The sequence below is a fragment of the Trichomycterus rosablanca genome, chromosome 12 (genome assembly GCF_030014385.1).
Source record: "Trichomycterus rosablanca isolate fTriRos1 chromosome 12, fTriRos1.hap1, whole genome shotgun sequence".
Classification (NCBI taxonomy): domain Eukaryota; kingdom Metazoa; phylum Chordata; class Actinopteri; order Siluriformes; family Trichomycteridae; genus Trichomycterus; species Trichomycterus rosablanca.
The window spans coordinates 29,237,925-29,264,191 of NC_085999.1; the positions used below are offsets into that span (position 1 = coordinate 29,237,925).

General features: G+C 39.1%; 1 protein-coding gene across 1 annotated transcript; it reads left to right on the forward strand.

Annotated features, from left to right (window-relative positions):
- Positions 1-209: 209 nt before the first annotated feature.
- cavin2a (caveolae associated protein 2a) lies at positions 210-24,385 on the forward strand. The gene is made up of 2 exons (XM_063005877.1): positions 210-889; positions 22,980-24,385. Exons 1-2 carry the CDS (start codon positions 368-370, stop codon positions 23,862-23,864), a joined length of 1,407 nt encoding a protein of 468 aa, XP_062861947.1. The 5' UTR covers positions 210-367; the 3' UTR covers positions 23,865-24,385.
- Positions 24,386-26,267: the final 1,882 nt, after the last annotated feature.

Genomic DNA, 26,267 nt, shown 5'->3' on the forward strand with positions numbered 1-26,267 from the left:
CTTCAAGGTCAATGAACATAAAAAACATTCATTATTTTTTAAAATTGATTCGGTTTTTTTTCAACACAACATTATTTAATGCTGCAAGTCCTTCCCATTCTGCCTCACAGACACACACACTGGCACTGCTTTACCCCCATGGGCAGGACTTGCTACTACAGGCAACCTGGCTCCTCCTCTGGGTGTGTGGGGAGTTTTTAAATGCCTGCTCGGGAATGTTGTTGTGTTCAGGAGACGTGAGAGACAGAAAGGCGCGTCCCTCTGAATGAAACAGAAGCAGCCAGGTTCCTCCATCTGCATAGCTAGAAACTAGAAATCTTCAATCAGGAACCAGATCTCTAGGAAGAACTTCACTGGATCCTCAAAAATGGGCGAAGACGCCACACGTGCAGACCAGAGCGCATCCACCTTGCCACCCTCGAACAACTCTGACTCCCTCGCTTCAGGAGATGCGGATGCACAGGATCTGTTCGTGCCCAGTTCTACTCCTACGTCCCCGGTTCAGACGCTCACCCGCAGGAGTTCCAAATCCCCAACCAGCCCTACAGGCACTGGAAACCCGGTGAGCGCCATCACGGTGGTGGCTCTTCTGGACCAGCTGGTGGTGATGATTGAGACGGTGCAGGAGAACCAGAGACGCATGGAGAAGCGACAGACTGACCTGGAGCACACCGTGCGGGCCGTGCAGGGCGACCTGACTCGTCTGACCAAGAGCCATGGGACCACGTTGGGAGGCGTCAACAAGCTGCTGGAGCGCACTCGCAAGACCAGCCTGTACGTCAAGGAGGTGAGGGAGCGTCTGGAGCGTCAGAGCGGCCAGGTGAAGCGACTGGAGGGCAACCATTCACATCTGCTCAAGAGGAACCACTTCAAAGTGCTCATCTACCAGGTACGTCAATGTCATGATCGTTACCAGTGTCGGCAAACGACCCAATATTATTGATCTTTTCTCAATTAGCAGTATAACAGTGTTTGGTAAGTGGACACCTGAAAGTCCTTGCAGCATGCAAAGCATGCAGTCCTTCTAATAGCAGGTGTGTGCACAGGTGACAAAAATCAAATGTCACCACTCAGTCTTTACACAAGTGGGTCATTTTAGATAGTAGTATGTGACCAAAAGTATGTGGACACCCCTTCTAACACCCCCTTCTAACAGTCAGGTGCTTCGACCACACCCACAGGTAACAGGCTAACAAGTGTGGACAATTAATTATATCAATTATATGAAACATATCCAACCTGGTAGCAACAGTTTCGAGAATTTACTTTCCCATTCCAGCATGACTGTTAACCATGTGCACAAATCCAGTGTAAAGAAACTCCGATGATCTATTTGGATGCATTGGAACACCAACTGAACTGCAAGCTGCCCCAGCTCAAATTCCCACATACACAGAACACTCTTGTCAAAGGCCTTCACAATAGATGAATCCATAATAATGGAAATTTAATCCCCATAATTTTGGAATGGAATGCCTAACAAGCTCATGATCAGGTGTCCATATACTTTTGGTCATATTGGCTCAAGCTTCTAGGAAGACTCACGGTTCTACAAGATGTGTATGTAGGAATTTGTAGCCATTCTGTCAAAAGAGCTTGTGTCAGGTCAGGCACTGTTGTTGCAATTGACATTCCAATTCATCCCTAAAGAGTTGAACTACTCAAACTACTCTAGTTCCTCAACGGCAAACTTGCAGCTAATAAAATATTGCTAATTATTACTCCCTTTTTATTATCGTATGCAATGAACAGTGTAGTATTGAGGGACGTTTGAAATGCTGAGAATCCTAAACGTTAAAAGAAAGCTAGATACCAAACTAGGTCTAAACCTGGTCTTGTGAATAGTACCATGACCATGTGAATAGTAGCAGGTGTGAGAATGTGTATGTTACAGACCAGTTATAAGTAACTCTATGTGGGTCTCACTTTTGTTGTCTTTTCCCTGGAACAAATAATGAATAGCTACAATGTTTACGTTACGCTAGATGACTTTCTCTATCCGAAAATTACAGACCAAAATCTCCAGTCTGACTGGAGTTCTGCCTCAACTAGCTTATAGCCTTCTGTTGGGCGTGCTTGGTTCTGGCTAATCTTTGATTATATACTGGCTGAGTTAAACGTTGCCTAATTAGCCTAGCAGTTCTTTCCTGGTTGCCTCGGGGCTAGCTAGTATGTGATCGGCAAGCCAACAGTTGCTTTTCTACCTGTGGAAGCATGTAGAAACACATTCAAATGCATGTCGGTTGCTAATATTGTGCAAAAGCTTTCCCAAGGGAGAGAAAATTTGACTAATTCTGTGTGTAGGCTATATTGCCCAAAAGTATGTGGACACCTGACAGTGTTTCTGTTGGCACAAGCTTGTACAAGATGTCTATGTAGGAATTTGTAGCCAATCTGTTAAAAGAGCTGGTGTCAGGTCAGGTACAGTTGCTGCAATTGACATTCCAATTCATCCCAAAAGAGTTTATTGGAGTTGAGGCCAGAGTTGTGCAAGCTACTGCAGTTCACCAAATTCATCAAGCCAGGACTTTTTGGAGCTTGAACGTCTGTTAGTGATGGCACCTAAATTATGGCACATGCATTTGACCATATAGTGGATTGTGTTGCAGCCTCAGCCTTTTTTTAATCTTTCTTATTTGGAGTATTCAAATTGTCCATAAACCTGGAGAACTGTCCATAAACCTGGTATGTTTCAAAAAGCACTTGTGTTAAATACCTTAATTCAATGTTATTAAGCCTAAAAAAGTCCCTTCATTGTGCATTTGAAGGCAGGAGACAGTGGGTGGGGCGTTTAAACACCCCTGGCACCTAAGAATTCCTGTGCAGATCTCTGTAAGGGCAGGTGGAGTTTTTAGCATTTTTAATGTCAACTGCACCGTTGAGAAACAATGTGAGAGCTTGTATGGACAAGCAGAAGCAAGAGCTGTACCACAACAGGTGGGATTATTTGCACTGTTGAACATTTCCTGGGTAGTAAAAGCATGAAGAGACTCAAAAAAGCCTGGAATTACTTGGAAACAAATGAGATGAATGTTATGTTATGGAGTTTTGCAAAGAATGTCTAAAGAAGCATGCATGGTAGCATGAGTAACGTGTGCAATATACAACAAAGATAAGCATTATACTGACTTTAGCTGAATACTGCTGGCAAACGTGCTGCTGTGGCAGTGTTAAGACACCAGATGATCCTAGCACTGCCTGGTTATTTGAAGTCTGAATGATCACAACATCTATATTATGTGGACACCTTTAATTAATGAGCTTAGGTGTTTTGGGGTCAAACTGTGTGTCTAGACACGCAAACATCTGCCTAAACTTTTGATCAGACATTCAGCTTGCAGCTTTAGTTTTCCTCAACACTGAAAAAAAAAAACCAATTGCATTGAAAGGTTCATAAATATGCTGTATGCAAAGAATAAAGGTTAAACAATTAAGACCACTAGTAAATATGCATTGCATTTTCTCAAATGTAATCAATGTACATATAATCAGCAAATAAACTTGAGTAAAAAGTTGAATTTATTAAAGGAATATACATGAGATTCAGAATTTCTTAGCACTTGGTATGTGCATATTTATAACAGGTCAACAGTGGCAGCAAATGTATAAACTTAAGCTTCGGATGAGTACATCCCATTGACCTGCTCAGACTAACTGGACCTAAGGAAATCTGACGTTTTGTACAAAATAGCTGACATGATCACTTTATCCTGGTCAGGGTCTAGACAGGTCTGGTTCCACTAAGCAACAATGGGTGCAATCAATCTATTGCAGGGCTTTGGCTATTTCCTCTCACAGACATTCTCATAGCCATTCATGTCTGTGTAGATGCCCAGTCGGCCAATAGCACAACCTACATTCGAACCTAGAGCTCAGTGGTGGAGGACCAGTGAAATAGGACCATAAGGGCAGTCATGCTGGAACATAAAGATGGCCTTTGCCCGAATGATAGAGGCATATTGTTAATTAGATACAGTATAACAGATTATCTACACCTGTTAGCAATGAATGTGGCTTAAACACCTCAAGGGGAGGGGTGTCCAGATACTTTTGGCATTTAATCATTTGCATGCTGACAATGTTAGGGAGCTTCTTCACCTTTAACATGGTTGCTACTTGTTGTGTGAGATTCTTCCAACCAATAGCAACTAATTTTATAAATAGTTTATAAATATAATAAAACCAGGTGCAAATTTCAACCTCTAAATTCATGTACAATTTTCAAAATTCAATTTTTTTACTTTTCAGCCTAGTGGTTAAGGTACTGGACTATAGTGGCCACTCAGGTGGCGCAGTGGTAAAAACACACACTGGAACCAGAACTGGGATCTCGAATACATCATATATACTCTTGCATAACTAATGCAACTACAACCTCTGCTGGCTGATTGATGGCATCTGCACAGAGATGAGAAAAGAGTGCTGTCAGGGTGTGTCTCTCCGTACACAGCACTGATCCGCATTGTAGGTGATAAGATGCATACGGCATGCTGCCCACTTGTCGGAGGGGGCATGGGTTAGCTTCGTTCTCCACAATCAGAGCGGGGATCGGCATTGGTGGAGAGGAAGCATGATGCAATCGGGCAATTGGACATGCTTTAAAGGGAGAAAAAGGGGAGCAAATGCATAAATAAACATTTTTAAAAAAGGTACTGGACTAGTAATCAGAAGATCACTGGTTCAAGCCCCACCACTGCCAGGTTGCTGCTGTTGGGCCCATGAACAAGGCCCTTAACCCTCAGTTGCTCAGACTGTATACTGGAACTGTAATGTAAGTTACTTTGGATTAAGGCGTCTGCCATAAATGTAATTGTTATACTGACTGTTTAATTTGTAATGAAAGCATTAAGTTCAAATGCATTAAGTTCAAGATAATGCAAAACAGAAGCATTTCCACTAGTGGCCTCAGACTTTTGTTCCCTGATGTATGTGTGTATGAACCAGTGACGGCTATTCTCATTTTGCTTACTGTCCAAATCGAGCTTCTAGAAACTTACATCAAGTAGCAGAATCAACAAAATCTGTAAACAATTGTGTTTTATATCTTATCTAATCTTTACTTTTGCTTCTTCAGATAAAGTATGGAACTTATAAACAAATTCTACCAGTTTCAAAACTGTTGTGTGCAAAAAAAAAAACCCTGCAAACCTGATTTTATTATATTATTCATAAAATATGTTGCTATTGGTTGGAAAGATTTCACACAAGGTAAAAAAGCTTCCTAAAAGCTGTCAGCACCTAAATTATTAAAGACCAAATGAAATGTAGACACCTCTCCCCTCTCTTCTCTTATTAAATTGAGGCGTTTAAGCCACATTCATTGCTAACAGGTGTAGAAAATCTGTTATATCTAATGAATAACATGCTTCTATTATATTAACACAGAAGCTTTAATTGTGATCTTCAGGTTTCTGTGAAAGCTGGAATATTATAGTGCTTTCTGACCTCTGTACGGACCACACCACAGCACTAAAACAAAAAAGAATTGTTTTACTTTATTCTACTGTAAATGCCGGTCTGTCAGGATAGTGAGTCATATAAGCCTTTACCTTTAGAGAACTGACTACAGTTTAATGCAACAGGTTGCTTTGCATGTGTGTGTGAGGCTAAAGCTGTTATCAGTTGGGTGTGTCTGCTACTACCACACAAGGTTTTTCTCGACGTGGCAAAATGGTGCCGTTCACTCAGTGCCATGTTTATAATGCCAGATCAGGTGTTGCTTTTATGTCACACAGTTCTTTTTAAGTCTCAGTTCCTCTCTTCCTCAATGGCTACAGTGGAACACAAGCGGTATTGTGAAGAAGTACAATTATTTTAAGCTAGTCAGTCAGGATTCTGTACTGGCAGATGTTTATTTGCCCATCAGTTTTTTTTCTTTGTGGGTAAAGCAAATATACATTAACCATGCATGACTTTATAAGCTGTTTGGTTAGTAATAGAAAAAAAAACAATTCTAAAGAATAGGCTTAATCACGGACTGTTCTGCTTCACTGTTTGTTCCCTATGTGATCTTCTGCTTGCCCCATGCCCAAAATGCATAGATTTGCATTTTGCTGCATGTTTTTTCTTCCACTGCTCCCAGCCACTGCCGTATATTATATATTATAATTTATTATGCCTTTAAACAGATCAACATGCATCAGCTGTGCATTCAAATTTTGATATTTTACTCATGATGTGTAAATGAGGTTGGTTGATGGTTACAGCATGTTTGCATTATTAAAAAATGGTCTGGGCAAAGCAGGTGCTCTTGTATGAGTTTACATAAAGCTTGCAGCTCGAGGTCCAAATGCTGCTGTTTAAGGTATTCACATGTTTTGAAAAAATGCAGTTTATTCCTGATAAGAGGCTGATTTTAACAAATAAATCAATGAATTGAATACATCAATGCATAATTAGTTTAAGGGTACCCAAACTGGCCGCTCAGGTGGCGCAGCGGTAAAGTGCGCTAGCGCACCAGAGTTGGGTTCCTAGATACATCGTATCAAAACTTAGATAATTAAAAAAAATAAAAAATAAAATAAAAATTAATTAATTAATTAATTTAAAAAATAAAATAAAAATAAAAAAAACAGTACCCAAACTGGGTCTCAAAGCATTATGTATTTTTTATAAGAAGCAATGGCCAAATGTATATGGACACATCTCCTAATTATCAAGCTCTGTTGTTTTAGTTATACCTTTCATCCATTAGTGCCACTGTGCACAAAGACACGTCCATAAAGACACAGTTTAACAAGTTTGGTGTGGCCTAAACAGAGCCCTGACTGTAACCCCCATTATATCAAATTAAGGATGCGGTTATAGCCACAACCCTGTATTAATGGCCATGATTTTGAAATGGAATGTTTAACAAGCCTATGGTTTTCAAACTATGGTACAATAGCCAAATATATATGGACACATCTCCTAATTATCAAGCTCTGGGGTTTTAGTCATACCTTTCATCCATTAATGACTGGTCTATAAAATTAATTGTATAAAAAAAAACTACATTGTGGCAACAGTTTGGCAAAAGGCTCTTTCCTGTTCCAGTAGGACTGTGCCACTGTGCACAAAGACAATTTTGGTGTGGCCTGCACAGAGCCCAACCCTATTGTACCAAATTAAGGATGAATTTATACGTCAATTTTAAGTCAGACATTCTTATTCATTATTAACATAAGTTTTTGATTTCAGAATGTCTTTTGACCTAAAGGCCATGTATCCTCAAACAAATCTTGTGGAAAGCATTCCTATAGAAGTGAAGCCGGTTATAGCCACAACTCTATATTAATGGCCATGGTTTTAAATGGAATGTTTAACAAGCTTATGGTCAGGTGTTTACATACCTTTGGATATATAGTAGTTGTTCCTTCCTTGTCTGTGGGTTTTCTCTAAGTGGGAGTGAGTGTGTGTGTGTGTGTGTGTGTGTGTAGTGTCTTGCCTTGTGCAACACTGATTATTACGAATAAATGAATTAATAAAAGAATAAATAAGCACCGAATAAGGTTTTTTTAAAAACCTTGAGCGACAATTGTCTCTCTATCCTATGACACACAGAACAGAAATACCTGTGTTTACTTTTCAATGGATGAATGAACTGTCACTTTGTTTTTACACATTTTTAAATCCACGTTTCCTGTTCAACTGTTACACTTTTATGTTATTTAACTGGAGGTCCTCAGAGACCAGTAGATCAGGTTGTTGAGGTATGTGGGTGGGTGTGTAGAAGCTCCATCAAAGTAAAAAAAAAATTAAGCCATTCATTGTACAGCATTACTGGCTGACATTTACAAATTCACTTATTTGTTTTTGGTAAGAATTAGTGAGGTGTATTTTATTGATTAAAACATTCAAGGATTTAATTAATAATAAGAAGAAAAATGTATAATATTCATAATAATAATTCATAACATTCATATTAATAATAATAATAATCATTTATATTATTCATAATAATAATAATAAAGCCCTGTGATTGATTTCTGCCCTACCAAAGCTTTTTATTATATTATTAATAAAGTATTTTATTATATTATTTCAATCAAACACTTTATTCTGGTCAGGGTTGCAGCAGGTCCAGTTCCACTGGGAAACACTGGGAGCAAGGCAGCAATAACATGGACAGGGTGCCAATCTATTGCAGGGCTTCAGCCACCCCACCTCCCTTAGAAATAGCCCATTATGTCTGTGTTGATGTCTGGCCTGTAGATAGCACAGCTGAGGTTCAAACCTCAGCAGCGGACTACTCGAGCATGCTTTGTAATTTTAGTAATAGTTAGTAATAGTTAATTAGTAATAATTTTATTTTTGTTTGCAAATGTTTGCTAATTTTAGTGTCTTACTGACAAATATCAGATCTTATATTTAAGGTGTTTTAGATCTAACATGATTCTATCTATCAGTTTTTGACAAGTAGATTGTGGTTGATCATAAATACAGCCTCAAAAAGGCCTCAGTTTCCCATAATCCTCTCAGCATGCAAAGGTTAAAGCAAGTGCATTAATTTCTGTGTAATCAACAATTTGTTTGTGTTGGGCTACTTCTTATCTTTTTCCCAGAGCTGTTGCTCACCCTTGAGACAAACCGCAAAAGAACAAGTGAGTGAGAGAAACTGCACTAACTGCTTCCAGTGAAATAATAAAAGCTTATCAAGAACTATCAAAAACAAGTGTAGAAGAAAAATGTAATAATAACAGAAAGACAGAAATCCCAAAATAAGCTTTCTACATACCAGTGTAACGAGCGCCAGGCCAAAATTAGGACGGGTACACAACGGCGGTAAACAAAAAGATAGATAGGTAAGAAGCATGCCAGATAGCTGAGCGGGAGGAGGCAGGAACGAAGAAAAACAAACCCATGATTGTGAAAATGAGTGTGGATATTTGCTCGGGCCTGCTCAGTCTCATTTCTCCAAATCAGGCTCATCTGTACCTTATCTCGTCCTTATCAAACGCCTTTCAGCAGCTTGATACAAAGATATCAGCCCTGAATACACTGAGCTTAATATTAAAGCACGTTGCACGTTAATTCAACAGTCTGAAATATTGTTTCTAGTCACATATTATCTAAAGTCTGAAGGTCTTTCACCAGACACATTGATTTTAGGATATTGTCCTTGTAACTAAAACATATAATGGTAAATTTACTCTGGTTTAACTTCATGATCTTAATTCTGTGTAGAAAATATATACAGCCCTTTAGATATTAATAATATAATGTCATCATTTAATGAATGGTTGTATGGTTGAGAATAGCTTTTTACTAACCACATCTCTCTCATCACATGACATCTAACAGTCTAATGTCTCATACTGGTAGTTTACTCTAATATTCTGTGAGTAGAGTTTATTTAATGCTAACAACGCTACAAGCATTATCTACCTTTAAAGGCTAACACTACTGCATAAAACATGATATTAGAATGACAAAGCCCCATATCTCTGTTTGTTACTTTCTATCTCCTGATGGAAATGAGCTACCACGTACCACATAGCAAAAGCCTCTGAATGAACAGTAGCTCAGGCAATGTTTAAGTCTGGGCCATTTAGAGACCTTTAGGGGCAGCTGAATCAGTATTGATAACTGATTCTGGTTTGACTTGGTCGACACATCTCATCAGTGTTTGGAGTTGAAGAATCAGTTCATTTTGGACCTGCAAGTTGCAGCTCAACACACTTAAAGGTGGGGACCAAATGCCTTTTGTATAGGTTAGCTTTCTGTCATTGCTCTTACCAATCAAAAGAGACTTAAATGCCATCCATTACACCCAAATAATGGGATGAATTATGCTCTTTGTGACTTCCAGTTCTATACTCTATATACTCTTGGTGCAAGTTGTTTTATTGACAGTGTCAATATTGGTAAACAGCCTTGCACTGGGGTATTTTAGTCTTTTTCCTTGATCATTTTGCATTGACTTCAGATTTTTGCAGTAGGATACATTTTCATCAACCGCTTTATCCTTGTCAGGGTCATGGCAGGTCCGATTCCACTAGAAAACACTTGGTGCAATACCCAGGACTGGATGCCAAACTATCGCAGGCCTTCAGTTAACCCCCCTTCAGACATTACCAATTATGTCTGTGTTGTTGCCTGGCCAGCCGATAGCACAGCTGAGATTCGAACCTGAATCTCAGGGGTGGTGGCCTAATGCGACAGACCGCTACACCACCCAAGCAATTTTAGAAATCTATTTAAAATGTGTGAAACATTTAATTTAGAACCATGTTTGCAAGGAGTTTGAGATAGTGTGCAAAATGTGTGTGTGTGTTTATTCATTATCATTAACCACTCAAAATGTGTCCAGCACCATCTAAAACACTCGATACATTATGAGCAGGGCACCAATGATTGACAGTCTAATTTACCTACTGTATGAACTTTGTACATACAGAACTTTATATACAGTAATATACTTTATATACAGAGATGAGAACTAAACCCAGATCCCAACAGCCCAAACTCCCTGCTCCGCCACCGCGCCGCCCCATGTGTGTACAATAGAATCACATTAATCCAAACTCAAACCAAAAAAAGCACTCTATTTCAAGCAGGTGGTTAGAGGTGTACACCCAGCATACAGGTTTAGTCTTTATTTGAGGTGGCATAAAACTAGCTAAGAGAGCATGACTCATTGTGTGCTTAATGTAACCAAACCTTCAAGCAGTGTAGTCAGAGACAAAAAGGAGAGAGAGAAAGAGACCAGGAGAGAGAGAAAGAGCGGGAGAAAAAGAACCTGTCAGCCTCAAGCCAAGGCGTTGCCCTCTTCTATTTGAAAAGAGAAGTCAGTAGCCACCACTGGATTTATAATTAACTGTGTGTTTTAAGAAGGAGCAGTACAGCCCTTATCTAATAAAACTCTGTTTAAACCTGAAATTAAAATGAGTTCATTCCAAAAAAAAGGGAAATAAGTAAATGCTCAACACAGACTTCACAATTTGACCATGCCAGTCCAAAACAAGTTGCTCTGAGTTTAATATCCTTCCATTCTTGTAGGAATTTGTGCCTGTTCAGTTAAAAAAGCATGTGTGAGGTCCAAAACTGTTCAGCTGGGTTGACATCAGGCTTTTTGTTTATGTATTCATTTGTTGACAGGTACACTTGGAGAAGGAATTTCCCAAAATGTTACCTTAAAGTTAGGACCTGTCTCATTCCAGCATTTGCACATGTCTTTAAAGACTTGGTTTGTTTAATTAAAGGAACTCCAGTGGTCTGCACAGAGCCCTGACCTTAACCCCAAAGTGGGCCATTGTTTTAAAAAGGTCAGGTGTCCACATTCCATTCAATGGCAGTTTATTGCAGGTAAATGTAACTACATAGGCTTCAATAGCATCTGATGTGATTTGCTCATTTCTTGTTCAGTTAAAATTAATTGTTTTATACATTTTATACATTATACATTGTTATAATGGTTTTATACAAACTGTGGCGCAGTAGAAATAGGACCCCGGTTAAATCCAGAGCTGATATTTACCCCACTCCGTTGAAATCCATCCTGTTTGTCTACCATTAGTGCCTGCTCTCTCAAGCAATAAAATAGTCACAAATTCCCACAGACACACTTAAAAATTCTTGGAAATGCTTTTGCAAAAAGTGACGTATGTATACTGATAAAAAGCTACAGGAGGACCATTTAAACACTTATACTTAAAAACGCACCTAAAATACTATGGTACTACCAAAGATGCTGTGTAATTAGGGTACAAGCAGGACTAAACTGTTCAGTATTGCATGCACATTTGTGCAAAATAAATCAATAAAGGATTGGTTACATCGAGTCTGGGAAAGCTACCAACAATTCATCTATCAATAGCAGGTAATAGAAATGAGTGCATTTCTTTTTTTATGTGGGTACATAGTCCTAAACCCAAAGTCTACAGTGAATGGTGTCACAGGCTTGTTGTTTTTAATTTGGTCCCCATGATGTTCATTGTCATTTTGTAGTTCAGCCAGCAGGCAGTTTACTACCTTTCTTTCTCACACATGGTGGCTTGTTGCATGTTGATACACATCTGACATGCACAATGTATCTACATGTTTGTATTCATTAGCATCAATGTAACAATTTCTTTACTGACACTAAGCACTATGTCTAGTGGGTGCAAAATCTCATGTATCAGCCGAAAGAACTGCCTGAAGATGTCCACTTAAAATAGAAAGATACAGAATACTCTACAATATGCAGTGTTTACTTTGTGTGGAATTCAATACGTTTGAGTTTCAGGTGCATTCAGGGTTAACACTGACGTTTTATTTGATTTAGCCACAAAATTAGAACATACACAAGGGCTTCGGTTAGTCAAAACAGATGCAGATGAAGCTGAATTGCTTTCCAAGTCAAATGATGACAGGGAGCGGCATTTATAGTCCTGTTTTCTCAGGATAAGCGCATGTGAAATGACACCAGGAGAAAAAATAAACATGACTTTCAGTCAGTATTAGAAAAATCATATAAACATTATTCAATTTAGCACTTATTTACTGCTTGATTGGTTAATTAATATTACTGAAATGGATTATGCATAAACTCAGTAACTAATGCAACTATACTTATAGTATTTATTAATAAGAGTAAACAAAGATACATTTTGAAAAGCTGGAGGGAAAAAAGCAGGAGTATTTACACCACATATTAATAGCATTAGTGCTTTGCTGACCCATCCGTCTTAGCAAATTGTCTTTAATTCCCCCAGGTTATAAGGGTTCGTAGGAAAAATCCTTCATCCTTCATAGCAGCCCCATATCATGATGCTCTCACCACTGTACTTCACTGTCGGTTTGGTGTTCCTGGGAGCATACAGGCAACCCTCTGATTGATCTAAATGCTGGTTTGCCAATTTTAGACTTGCATCTCTGTGTTTTGCTTGATGTGTTGACGTAGAGAGGATTGTGGCTCACTTAACTGACTTTTGTACTTTGTATAACTGTTGTTTTTACTGTTTTTAGGTCATCCTGCAAGCGTTTTGAGAGCTTGCTGTCTTCTTTTTTTACTTTCTTATCACTGGTTAGGTTGTGAAATCTTGTGTGACGCATCTGGCTTGAGCATTTTTCATTCTAGTGTTCCTTCATCATTTTGTCCTTGAGAAATTTAGAAAGCTCTTTTATCTACACTATGATTGTTTCACTTTGTGTATTAAAAACAAGTGAAATTTGCACAAGAACTTTTAATTTTGTATTTGCAGCATTAAGATTAACATTTATTAACATTTGTATATTTCTTGTTAATATTTTCAGTACATAGTCAAACGGTAATATGTGTTTTAATCTGTGTAGTTCATATTGCTTGACTAGTGATGTCACATTTGCCTAATGAAAACTGTCTAATGAACACATGATAATACAATGTATGCCATATCAATCACTATCGACTTAACATAAATTGGCATTAGGCCTATGTACTTTTACATACATTTATTACACTTACATACATCAGTTAGAGCTACACCTGCTATATAGATGCACTTTGTGGATATGCTGTTCTGGAAGTTCCTATGCTTTAGGGGTGGCAAATTGTACAAATAGGCTACATCCATATGAGTGATGTGAGGTTGGATTGGATGGTCTAAATGTTAGTACCAAGTTAGCATAGCTACAACCAAAACAAATTGAACAGTTTGGAAGGCAAGGCAGAAGGTTAATGAAGATCTTGAGGCTGAGATCTCAAGCTTTTGTGTTTTATTCCCAGACAACGCTGTCAACCTGGCTGGGTGTCCAAACAGGCACAATTTGTGGAAGAGTTCAAATGGGAATCATTGCTGCTGTACACTTGCAACCTCTGCTGTCTGGTTAAAGCACTGGGTTGTTTGCAGAATTCATAGCATGTGTGGTATAGCTCTGTTTAGATCTGTTGCTGGTTGTTGAAAAAGATGCGTCCAGCGAATGAGCACGTGTCGGAGAGTGTGTAACAAGCTCAGCTCTTTACTGAATACACGTTGGCAGTTATTATATTGATAAAAATATGGTAAATGCAAAATAATACTAAGGTTGTTGTTCTTGTTATTCCAGGTAAAAGACTAAATCACTCTGCCCCGTATATGATCACAATCACATCTCTATAGATAAAGCCCTTATGACTGATTAACAATGGTCAAGCAGCCATAATAAAATTCATGTGTGTAAAATGATCTAGGTTGGCATACCTTCTTGCCAAAAAGGCATGCTGGATTTTGTATACATCCTTCAATCACCTTACCACATTGTGCCTTATAAAGACATGAAGACAAGTTTGGTTTAAAGAACAGTCCAGTGGTCTGCACAGAGCCCTGACCTCAGCCTCACTGAACTGCTTTAAAATAGAACATCTATTGAGGTTTTTGATTAACATCAGTGCCTGAGAAGCTTTCTCAGAAGAGTGGCTGTTGTTATAGCCAAAGGGATTACATAGAAATACTTTATTTAAATTTTAATATCATTCATTTTTAAAATGGGTGTCCAACAAGCTGATGGTCAGGAGACCATACAGCATCACTGGAGTTGTGTGAATGTGATAAAACAGTGGTTAGCCTTTATGTGCTTTATCAGTCGCATGATAATTTTACTCTAGCACAGAGGTTGTGTTTGCGCTAACTTAGACTAAATGAAGTTTGATTTGTAGATGTAAGCACATGTTCGGGTGCTTGACAGGCAAAGAAAGGTTGAACTGTGTGTTGGCTTGTTGTCGCTACAACAGTGACTCCTACAGGCTGATAAGGCGCTACACAAGTGGTTTAGGAATACAGTGAGTATAGCATGTGTTTCTGTAAGAATCTGCCACTGGCAATTGAAAAAGTAGCAGTTGGTGACTTCAAACAATGTCACTTATTTTATGATGAAATTTTAATTTCTTCATCATTTTAATTATAAGGTATAGCATTGACAATGTATCTTTGCATCTCTTTTAATATATGCTATTATATGCTATTGTGCTATATGGGTCTGTGGATATCTATCTATCTATCTACATTTAAATACAGTAGATAGAAATATACTGTATACTGATATATATCTATCTACACTTAGCAGACACTTTTATCCAAAGCAACTTATATATATACAGTATATATATATATATATATATATATATATATATATATATATATATATATATATATATATATGTCCACTACGTTTAGTTGCCTATGGTTTCTCCCTTTATGAAATACATAGCACATCATGTTCCCATGTTCCCTGGATGTGTCCTTCCTGTGGAACTTCTTTTTTTTTTTTTTTCCGCTGGACTTTTTCCTTTCACTGCCATTGTCTTGTCCTCCATACACACACACACACACACACACACACACACTTTTCACTGTTGTGATGTTTCCACTCCAGTAAGCCTGAGGCCTGCAATGGGGTGCATTACGGATCTGGACTTCCATTACACACCAGGCCAGGGGGCACATGGATGTAGCACAATGCTTCCAAAGACATACACTCTTTATTTTAAAACCCCTCCTCCATACACACATACACACAAACACACTGCCACAAACGCTACACATCTTGTTGTGCTCTTCCCTAAAGGTCAGAATCTAAATTGCAAATACTGGGATTTATTACTATTTTCGAAAGGCAAACTGTGAAACAGAGGAATGTTAAACAAGTGATTCATAGCAACAGCCAAACAGCCCATGAGTAGAACTGATTTGTGTTTTTCGTCTATATGGACAGTTCAGTGGTTGTAGAAAACCAGATTTATGTTTTGGACCAAAGAGTGGAAATTATCTTGTGGAGAACAATATTTAATTACAAATGGAAAGAAAAAATTAAATGCATGTATTTACTTATTTATTGCATCCTACAAAAGAAAAACCTCTTGTCTGAAAGATGCCATGCAAGCAGCAGAGGTCACTTGAGTTCACAGGGGAATTGGATATATTAGTGAATGCTACAGGATATACTGTGAATGTAAAAAGTTTTTTTTTTTTTAATGTGGGAAAATGCATGTAAAGTGCAAGTTAAAAAAGCCTCTTTGGGCGTCAAGGTGGTGCAGCGGGATATTCCGCTAGCACACCAGCGCCGAGATTCTGAACTCCTCGGTTTGAAACTCGGCGTTGCCACCGGTTCCTGCAGCAGACACGGTTCTGCTAGGGCGGGATGACCGGACTATGTGGGTGGGGTCTTCAAACGCTGTGTAAAGACCCTGATTGGCAGATAGAGAGGCATCTGTGCAGAGTGCATAGGTGACAAAGGGTTCCGCGAAAGGGCTGCGCGCGGGTCGAAGGAGGCGTGAACAGCAATATACCCACCTCGAGTGCAATCAGGGATCTTCAGTAGCGGAAGACAAATTAACTACGGTAAATTGGAAGAAAATGGGAGGAAATGCATGAATAAAATAGAAAGGTTTGCACAGCTAACATCTAACATGCTCGCACTAGTGCTACTGACCTGGCCGGGCATCCAACAGACTCAGGGTGAGGTTTCTCCACGCTGCTGCTTAACGTGCAACCACCAGAACTGGTTTGGGTGATGATATGGGGAGGTCACATGAACTCTCTGTATGTCATAGGGATCTGTGTGGGGACCTACCACTGGCAGGTGACTCTTCTTGGCCAACACAGGGGTGGTGCAAGCAGCAGTGAAAATGACTAAATTGGATGAAAGTGGGAGAATGCAGAAAACAATGATAGAGTTGTCAGTTCTGTAACACTGCATGCATGGACTGGTTACACTGAGCATTTATTTGGGGCACACTTCTCTTGGAAATGTCAAAATTGTTAACCCCAGCATGTTCATTTGTCAGTTATGTAATGACTTATTGTACCCTTTCTGTCTCACTCTCCATTTTGGGCAGACTTATTGGATTGGATTGGATTGGATTGGATTGGATACAGCATTTAATTTAGGGACTGCCTAGTACTCTGTGTAATGTGAAACTAATGCCTCCTTCGTCCTCACTTTATCTCTAAGTGAAACAAACACCTTTATTTTCCATTCACCTGGGCCTGAGTGTGTACCGTGTAGGCAGTTAAAAACTGCCTACATGCAAGGATGCTGAAACACAAATCTTAACATGTTTTTATTTCCATGCTTTGCGCTTTAGTTAAACAGTTGAACTCTGCACGGAATCTGCACCAGCTTTAGTTTCATCTTGTTTGTAAGTGTCTCTGTGTCTCGGTGAGGTACAGCCCGGGGCATTATCGAAAAACTGGTTTACCCAGAGCGCACACTGGTTTGGACTGGAATAAATCCCTCGAGGGATTTGTTACACAAAAGTCGCGTAGAGCTAGCAGGAATCTGAAAAGCTTTCAAACAGTGTGATGCATTACATTCTGTTAGGGCTAATGTGTCGTTTAAAAAAAATAACTTTGTTCTAAACAACTAAGAAATAACGTCAACTGTTTTAACAATGTAAATACGCTAAATTTCTGTTAGGTCCTTGATGATGCAATAGTGAGAACGCTAAGCTTGGAGCGGAAGGTGTGCTGAATTGCTTCACAACAGCAGAATTCTTGTCTTTGGCTAAAACATAGAAGAAGAAAAAACAAAGAACTAGATCGTCTCTGTGCTTTCCTGTGTTTAGTCCATTATGAAAAACAACACTTGAAGCTGTGCATAAAAAATCAATGAGATTGTTGTTTTAGACTAGAACAGCACATCCTTTACCCATGATTATTTGCACAGGTGTGTGTGTGTGTGCTGCTTTCTTTTATAATGCCTCATGCATAATGAAATAAAATCCACAGCAACCCCTGAGTTACCTTGGATTAAATGTCTTTCTTTGTTCTCTGGGGTATCAAGAATTGGCACTACGATTAGCTTGTATACTTCTGTCACAGAATATGTTACACCCTTATTCTGTAAAGTGTTCAAAACAAATCAGGTTAGGATCGGAACACTTAGCTTGACTAAGACACACATGGGCATAATTTCTCTTCATTCTAAACCACTCCAGTCTGAGCTGAATATTTCTTGTTGAGGAAAATATATGTCTGGACTGTGCACCATTTATTTCCCAATATTTCAGAGCAGATTGCCAGTCCCTGCTGCTGAAAAGCATTTCAAAAAACATGATACTAGTAACACTCAATTTATATTAAATCTGGGATGGAGTTATCTGGCTGAGATGAGAATTGTTTGGTTAATCGCACAAACCTATCATTCACCCCTGACTAATACAATAATATTCCTCTGAGAAAGAGGAATCAGATGGGCATCCTGACCTATGCAATGGGGCTGTAGTTGCCTTTTTTGTTTATTTTTGTGCCTGTAATTTGCTGTACTTAAATCTCTGGTTAGTTGTGAATGATCTAACTTACCGTTTGATTTACTCTCATGACTTTCTCCACCATACTGATAGACCCCATAAAGATACAGGCACTCACTCTATGTTTGTAAAGTAACTAAAAACAGTCGGTAGCACTAATGTTATCTATGAATTATTTTTAATTAAACAGCTTTTCGTGTTCTGTAGATTTGAGCATGTGCGTGTATGTGCATGTTGTGTGTGTTTGTGTGTGTGTGCATGCTTGAGCATGTCACATAAGTGTGCCCGAATGCAAGTGTATGTATTTGTGTGTTATGTGTGTGGATGTCCATGTTTATGTGCATACATGTGTGTGTGTGTGTGTGTGTGTGTGTGTGTTGTGTACATTTGTGCATGTGTACTGTATGTATGTGCTTGCTATGTAGGTGTGTATATATATGTGTGTATGTGCATATGTACAGTATGTACAAATTGTACAAAGGCATTTTGTGTAGAATTCTGTATGTGCATATTTTTGCCTGTTGTGTAGATGTGTTGCATGTGTGTGTGTGCATTTGTATGTGTATGTTATGTAGGTGTGTATTTATTGTGTAGATTCATTCTTATATAGATTGCCTATTTGTATGTGCATGTGTATGTGTGTTGTGTGGGCATGTGCATTGTGTGTAGACTTGTGCATGTGTATGTGTGTGTTCAGTGTGCATGTGCATTTTGTGTAGATTTGTGCATGTGTAAGTGCGTGTTGTGTGTGTGAGCATGTACATGCTGTGCACATTTGTGCATGTGTATGTGCATGTTGTGTGTGTGCATGTGCATTTTGTGTAGATTTGTGTGTGTGCATGTGTATTGTGTGTAGATTTGTGCATGTGTATGTGCATATGTATGTGCGTGTTGTGTGTGCATGTGCATGTGCATGTTGTGTACATTTGTGCATGTGTATGTGCGTGTTGTGTGTGTATGTGCATTTTGTGTAGATTTGTGCATGTGTATGTGCGTGTTGTGTGTGTATGTGCATTTTGTGTAGATTTGTGCATGTGTATGTGCGTGTTGTGTGTGCATGTGCATTTTGTGTACATTTGTGCATGTTGTGTGTGCATGTGTATGTGCATATGTACAGTATGTGTTGTGTGTGTGTTTATTTTGTGTAGATTTGTGCATTTGTATTTGTGTGTTGTTTGTGTTCATGTGTATTTTGTGCAGATGTATCTGTGCATCTGCTTGTTGTGCACACATGTGCATTTGTATTTAAGTGCATGTGAATTTTTTGTGTATACATGTGTGTCGTGTGTATGCATGTGTTTGTTATGTAGGTGTGTATGTATGTTCATGCATTTATTTATGTATACTGTAGTTTGATTTGTACTTGTGCATATGTATGTGCATGTTGTGTAGAAGTTTGCATGTGCATGTGTTTGTGCATGTATGTGCGTGTTGTGTGAGGGTAAAAAACTAGATCTAGCTGAGCAGGTGGTATCAGTCCCAAGCTACTCCTCCCTACCCTCAGGATTAAACCCTACTCCAAAATACATAATATCAATCATGCCCTCACACGCCATTTCTGCATTTTAACCTGCCGCTGTGAGACAATCTGTATGCATAAATGATAAAAGACCTTCTGGTTTATTTAACCCCACGCTCCTCTTTATCTTGGTTAGTACTGGACAGGACAGTGTAGTAGTTGTGTGGGAAACACACAGCACAGGGTTCTGGGAACATGAGTTTAAATCCACCTCCGATCACTGTCTGTTTTGTGTTGGGTGTAAGTCATTGGTGAGGTGCTTACAAAATATTACAGACAGCCAACATGTCTATTATTTAATCGCTTAGAGTTTTAGTGTAATAGAGGTGGGGTTATTATAAATAACCGAAGTAACTTGGTACTTTAACCCCATCCAACACCAACATAGGCTTCACAGCCAAACGTTTTTGGATATCCCTTGTAAATATTGAGTTCAGGCTTTTAAGACACACCCTTTGCTAACAGGTGTGTAAAATCAATTACTGATAATAATGTAAACACTTTTAGCTTTGTGGAAACAAGCAAGACTTTGCCAGTGTACATTTACATTTTACATTTTCGGCATTTAGCAGACGCTTTTATCCAAAGCGACTTACAGTAAAGTGACACCTTACAGTCCAAGCAATTGAGGGTTAAGGGCCTTGATCAAGGGCCCAACAGCAGCAACCTGGCAGTGGTGGGGCTTGAACCAGTGACCTCCTGATTACTAGTCCAGTACCGTAACCACTAGGCTTCAACGTCCCTACGTGCCCCCTCCTATAAATACCTCCTTTGGCAAAATGTGCACATATTTCTGCAGACTAGAAACAATTAGAGGCTATAATAGCAGCAAAGTGGGGACCAGCTATCTATAAATGTCTGTTGTTTTTTTCAGAATTGGATATCCAACAGGCTAAAGGTCAGGGTGTCCATACTTTTGGTAATATAGTGCAGGGGGCTGGCCAAAAAAATGGGATGCAGAGAATAATAATTATAATTAAATAAACACATTTTAACATGCACATAAACACAAAATGAACTTGTACATGAACGCCCCCTTGTGGAGGCTTTGCGTTACATATTGTAAACTACAGTGGGACCATTTTTAATAATTAAGTATATTTCGTTTTGTTTGTTTTTGATGCATTGTTTGTGGTGCCTGGGTCACAGTAAAAATCATGGACAAAATGTGGGTCGCTTGAAAAAACAGTATGAAAAACCCTGTTATAGTGTATAGGTATTATTTTAGTAAGTATTTTACTTGACTGGAAATCTTACCTAAAAATAAACTGAGTAGCTTTAATATTCCGTATTGATGTCTAAAGAAAAGACAGGCCACAGGTTGAGTTTGAATCTCAGTAAAATTCACCCACAGCAGAACCGTGCCGGGTTTTATGAAACCAGATTTGTGGGTCAGTTAGTGTGAACAATAAATGAGAAGCTTTTTCAGCTCTAATTGCAGCTCGCAAATATTCAACCCCACCTAATCTCTCTGACATTCTCCTACACATTATTAGCATTTAGTGCCAGGTGGCAAGATTTTCGCTTCAGCTCCGGGGAGCTACATGCTGTAACAGTTGTCCTTTACGTCCTTGGAGCGAAGTTTTCAGCGCGGTTCACAAGATATAACATGTTCCACATGCAGCTTGTGTTCATTAATTCTACAGTTTTATTAAATCCTAAATGAAGCCACTTTTCAAGCTGTGTGGTAAATCATTGTATTCTGACAAAACCTGCAACACAAATGCAAGTGCGCCTTACAAGGTATTAAGTACTGACACGACTAAAGACGGATTTCTATTCAATTTGTTTTCTCATTGGCACCAGAATAACTTCTTTTAAGGGCAACACCCACAGAGATATTTTGTAACAATGAGGCATGTCGTAACAGCACATTTCTGCTGCTTGTGAGCAGAAACCGATGGGACAGCGTTTGCACCTGTAGAAACTTGGCTGGCTCTTTTGGGGTCTGGACCTGGTTACTATGGCTGTGAAAGGAAATGAGGAGTCACTTTGGTCTCCATAAAACAGAACAGTCACTGGAGCTTGCAGAATTAGATAAAGTGTATATTAAACAATCTGCTATTAAATGTTACAAAGGGCACCTGGGTGGTGCAGCAGTCTAATGTGCTAGTCAAAGAGTTTAAGTTCTCAAGTTCCAGTCATAAGGGTGCTACCAGTCTGACCTTGAGCACAGCTGATACAATCAATTGCTTGTGTCTAAAGGAGGAATGGTCTGATAGGGTTTCTCCACATATATTTTGCAACAGTGACTGGCACTGGCATGAGTTATACGGCTCTCTGTAAGAATCTATCGCTGGCTTTTATAAAGAAGTACCCAGTGACTTCATGTGCATTTAAAAGCATAAATTAGTTTACAATGTTATTTACACAATCGATTTAAAAATTCTGTAATAGATTTAGTAATACTGCTATACCACAGATCAGGTATTATTTGGGTGGTGGATCATTCTCAGCACTGCAGTGACACTGACATGGTGGTGGTGTGTTAGTGTGTGTTGTGCTGGTATGAGTGGATCAGACACAGCAATGCTGAAGGAGTTTTTAAATATTGTGTCCACTCACTGTCCACTCTATTAGACACTCCTACCTAGGTGGTCCACCTTGTAGATTAAAAATCAGAGACGATTGCTCGTCTATTGCTGCTGTTTGAGTTGATCATCTTCTAGACCTTCATCAGTGGTCACAGGACGCTGCTGGATAATTCTTAGTCCAGCAGTGACAGTGATGTGTTTAAAAACTCCATCAGTGCTGCTGTGTCTTATCCACTCATACCAGCACAACACACACTAACACACCACCACCATGTGTGTGCAGTGCTGAGAATGACCCACCACCCAAATAATGCCTACTCTGTAGTGGTCCTTGGAGAGTCCTGACCATTGAAGGACAGCATGAAAGAGGGCTAACAAAGCATGCAGAGAAATAGATGGACTGCAGTCACTAATTGTAGAATTACAAAGTGCTCCTATATGGTAGGTGGAGTTGATAAAATGGACAGCGAGTGTAGTAACAATAATAGATCTTCTTTTATACACTATAGAGTCAAATGTATGTATACAACCCTACTTATTATTAACTTGAGGTTTTAAGAACACCCACTTCTAAAGGTTTTTCAACTTTGAGATGAATTGGAATGTCAAGGTTACCATTTTCCATTATGCTAACCTTGAGAAAGCAGTTTTTAAATTTTTTATTAAATCTTAAAAGTATTTTTTTAATTATGTACTGCAAATTTCAGAAGAAATGAATCTAATTTTTTAACAAATAATTTTTCTTTCTTTCTTGTAGGAGGACAATGAGATCCCCACAACACTGCTAACCAAGGATTCAACAGCAGATCTTGCCTCAACTTCCCATGCAGAGGATTCGACTGTCTCTCAGCGAGCATCAGTCATCGATCCCGACCATTCCCACGAGGAAGGATTGCAGACCATCAGCCTCTCCTCCGATGAGGATGAGGGTGCAGCGAGCCCCCCACATGAAGGAGGCACAGACCAAGCAGAAGCATCGGAGGATGTATTTCCATTAGAAAGTGAGCATCTGGAGTATTCCCGTGCCGACAAGTTCAAGCGGTCCAGCCTGAAAAAGGTAGACAGTCTGAAGAAGGCCTTCTCGCGCAGCAGCATTGAGAAGAAGATCAACAAGATTGTGCCCCCAGAACGACGTGAGAAACTCATGAAGAGCTTCTCGCCCAACCATCCCAAAAGCCCAACCAGCAAGAACTCCTCTTTCCGCGTCGTACCTTTGACCTTTAACGTCAAGAAGGTCCGAGATGGAAATGGGAATGATGATGGAGAGGCTGGTCAGTCTGGAGATCCCACTGCTACAGTGGATATGCCAGCCATGGGTGGGCCGGACGGCCAGCTTCCAGTAGCGGAGGTCCATAACGAAGAGCCAATGAATAATGGGAAGGATCACACTCCATCCACTGCAGACAGCGCAGATGGTGATGCACCAGTTACAGAAAATGGGCAAGATGGGCCAGAAGATGAGTCTGAAAATGGTCCCTCAGACAAGCCTGCTAAAGAAGAGGAGTCACCAGAGAGCAAAGAGGCTGACAAGGAAAATCAAGAGAATGGCGAGGATCATGGTGGGGAAGAAGAGGAGGAAAAGTCCAGTCCTGCCCTAGAAGCTCTCCCGCCAGCTCCAGTAGCGGTCGAGCAAGCTTCATAGATTCACTGAACTTGGTCTGATCACCAAAATTAAACTTCTAAGGAAAACTTAGCAAATCATATAAGCAAACGATCTGTTCAGTGTCAGTTGTGTTACGCTGGAGTTAATAGAAAAGGGAGCTTGTGTAAAAAGTCTTTTTATTTTCATAACTGGGCTCAACATGTTAATGGGTGAAAGCTATTAAACAAACAGAATGTCTTACCACACTTTATAGATTAGAGATTAGAGTTAAACCTTTATATAACTTCACTGTTGTATATAACCTTAAATTTCTATTGCATGCATTGTATCACTCTGTACAACAGATTTAGATCATCTAGTGTGATTCCATACACAAATTACCAGATTAATTCACAAATAAAGAATGTAAACAGTGTCTATTCTATGTAGTTTCTAAACTTTGAGTCTTTAAAAAAAAACAATAAACTCAAATCAGCAACTTTTAAGTAAGCTTATGTTCTCTCTATCTTCTTTCAAAAAATATAGATCTATATTTGAGTATTCACTACATTAAACCGTTTTAAGACCACTTTTAATGTTTTAATAAAGTATACTTTTAATAAAGTATTTACGAATTGTTCTGAATGTGTGAACTCAGTAGTATTTGTTTGTTGAATTAAAGGATCTCACTCCTACCAGGTCAGATTTACATACAGGGTCACATTTGCATGCAGCTGACAGGAGTTTCCAACAGTGAACCAGTTAATATGAACAGCAAATTGAAAGCTTGCCTTAAATGAAGTGTTAGTTTGACTAATACTGTATTGGGAACGCCTCTTAGAAATGTTAGTAGACGTGCCAACTAGAGCTGGGCGGTTCCTGAATCACCCGGGTTAATGATTCGAATCTTTGTACTGAATCAGGAATCACAAGCCTGAAATGTCAATTAACCCGGATCCTATGAGTCCTCTGACTGGCTGCCGCTAAGTACACAAGGCGAGTGAGCAGACTCACCGAAACCCTTGACCCATTAATATACTCATCTGATTGGTAGGTGAGTCCACCCCCTCTCCCGCATGATCAAGATTCCACTTAGAAAAAAGTGTCATCTTGTCACTGACAAGAGAAGTGTGAGGTGCCAAGAGAATTAAGAGAGAAGGATTTATTTACAGAAGATGAGTGCACAGAAGACAAGTGATATTTGGATGCATTTTAATGCAGTAAATCAATCGCAATCAGAATGTCAGTACAAGTTACTCAAGTGACTCAACTGACCCAAGTGAACCGGATCACATTACTGAGTGACTCAGATTAACCCGAGTCCATAAAATGAACCGAATTTACCACCACTAGTGCCAACCCATCAACGTATTTGGATACCTGACTATGAGCTTGATGGACATCCCATTTCAAAGACAATTGGTATAAAATTATGTGACCTTTGTGTGATCTTTTCAGCTATAACAACAGCCACTCTTTAGAGAAGGCTTCTCACAAGACTTTGAAGTATGTCTGTTGGGAATTATGTCCATTCAGTCAAAAGAGCATTTATATTGCTGGGCACTGATGTTGGTCAAGAAAGCCTCAATTGATGTTCCAGTTCATTCCAAAGCTGTTCAGTGGTGATGAGGTCAGCGCTCTGTGCAGGCCACTGGAGTTTCTTTAAACCGAGCTTTTCTTTATGCTGCAAAGTTAGAAGCGTATATCATTTATATATTAGAACTAAAGACTGCCGTAGGTATGTCCTAAAATATCATGGATGATGTTAGAATCTATCATAAACTGTAATGACAGATTATATCCAGTAATATAAGGGTGTAATGTGACCATTACTAGCTGCTGTCTTGATAGCCAACCAGGCAGCTGCAACAATAAAGCACATCAAATTTTAATTTGTATTAATTCTAATAAACTAAAAATGTATTGCACTGTAATTGATGTAAAGATTTGTGGAGGAACTTTCACTTCAGAAGCAGCTTCACATAAAAAAATCAATAAAAAAAATTTCCACAACATGCCAATAATTGTTTTCATAAAATAAATGTATGTGGATCTGTGGAATAATTTACCTGGCACAATAGAGGGGTTTCTAGCTTCAAAAAGCTTGAGAACCACTTCATAAAATGAATCCTTCTAATCTTGTGGATTAATTGGCCATATAAACCCACAATGCTTCAAAAAGTTAATTATTTCTTGTAATTTTGATCACAGCACAGCTAACTACCACAGCTGCAGTACTTTGTACTTACTTTTGTACTTATTTTTGGTGTCCAAATAAATTTTTTCTTCTATCAAATGCCAGTTTATGTCTGTAAATATACACGATCAGCCATAACATTAAAACCACCTCCTTGTTTCTACACTCACTGTCCATTTTATCAGCTCCACTTACAATATAGAAGCACTTTGAAGTTCTACAATTATTGACTGTAGTCCATCTGTTTCTCTGCATGCTTTGTTAGC

Bases quoted from the DNA above. Each gene is read 5' to 3' on its own strand.
- cavin2a (XM_063005877.1), top strand. From the start codon at position 368: ATGGGCGAAGACGCCACACGTGCAGACCAGAGCGCATCCACCTTGCCA. The intron at 890-22,979 runs GTACGTCAATGT...TCTTTCTTGTAG, and splicing joins TCAAAGTGCTCATCTACCAG to GAGGACAATGAGATCCCCAC.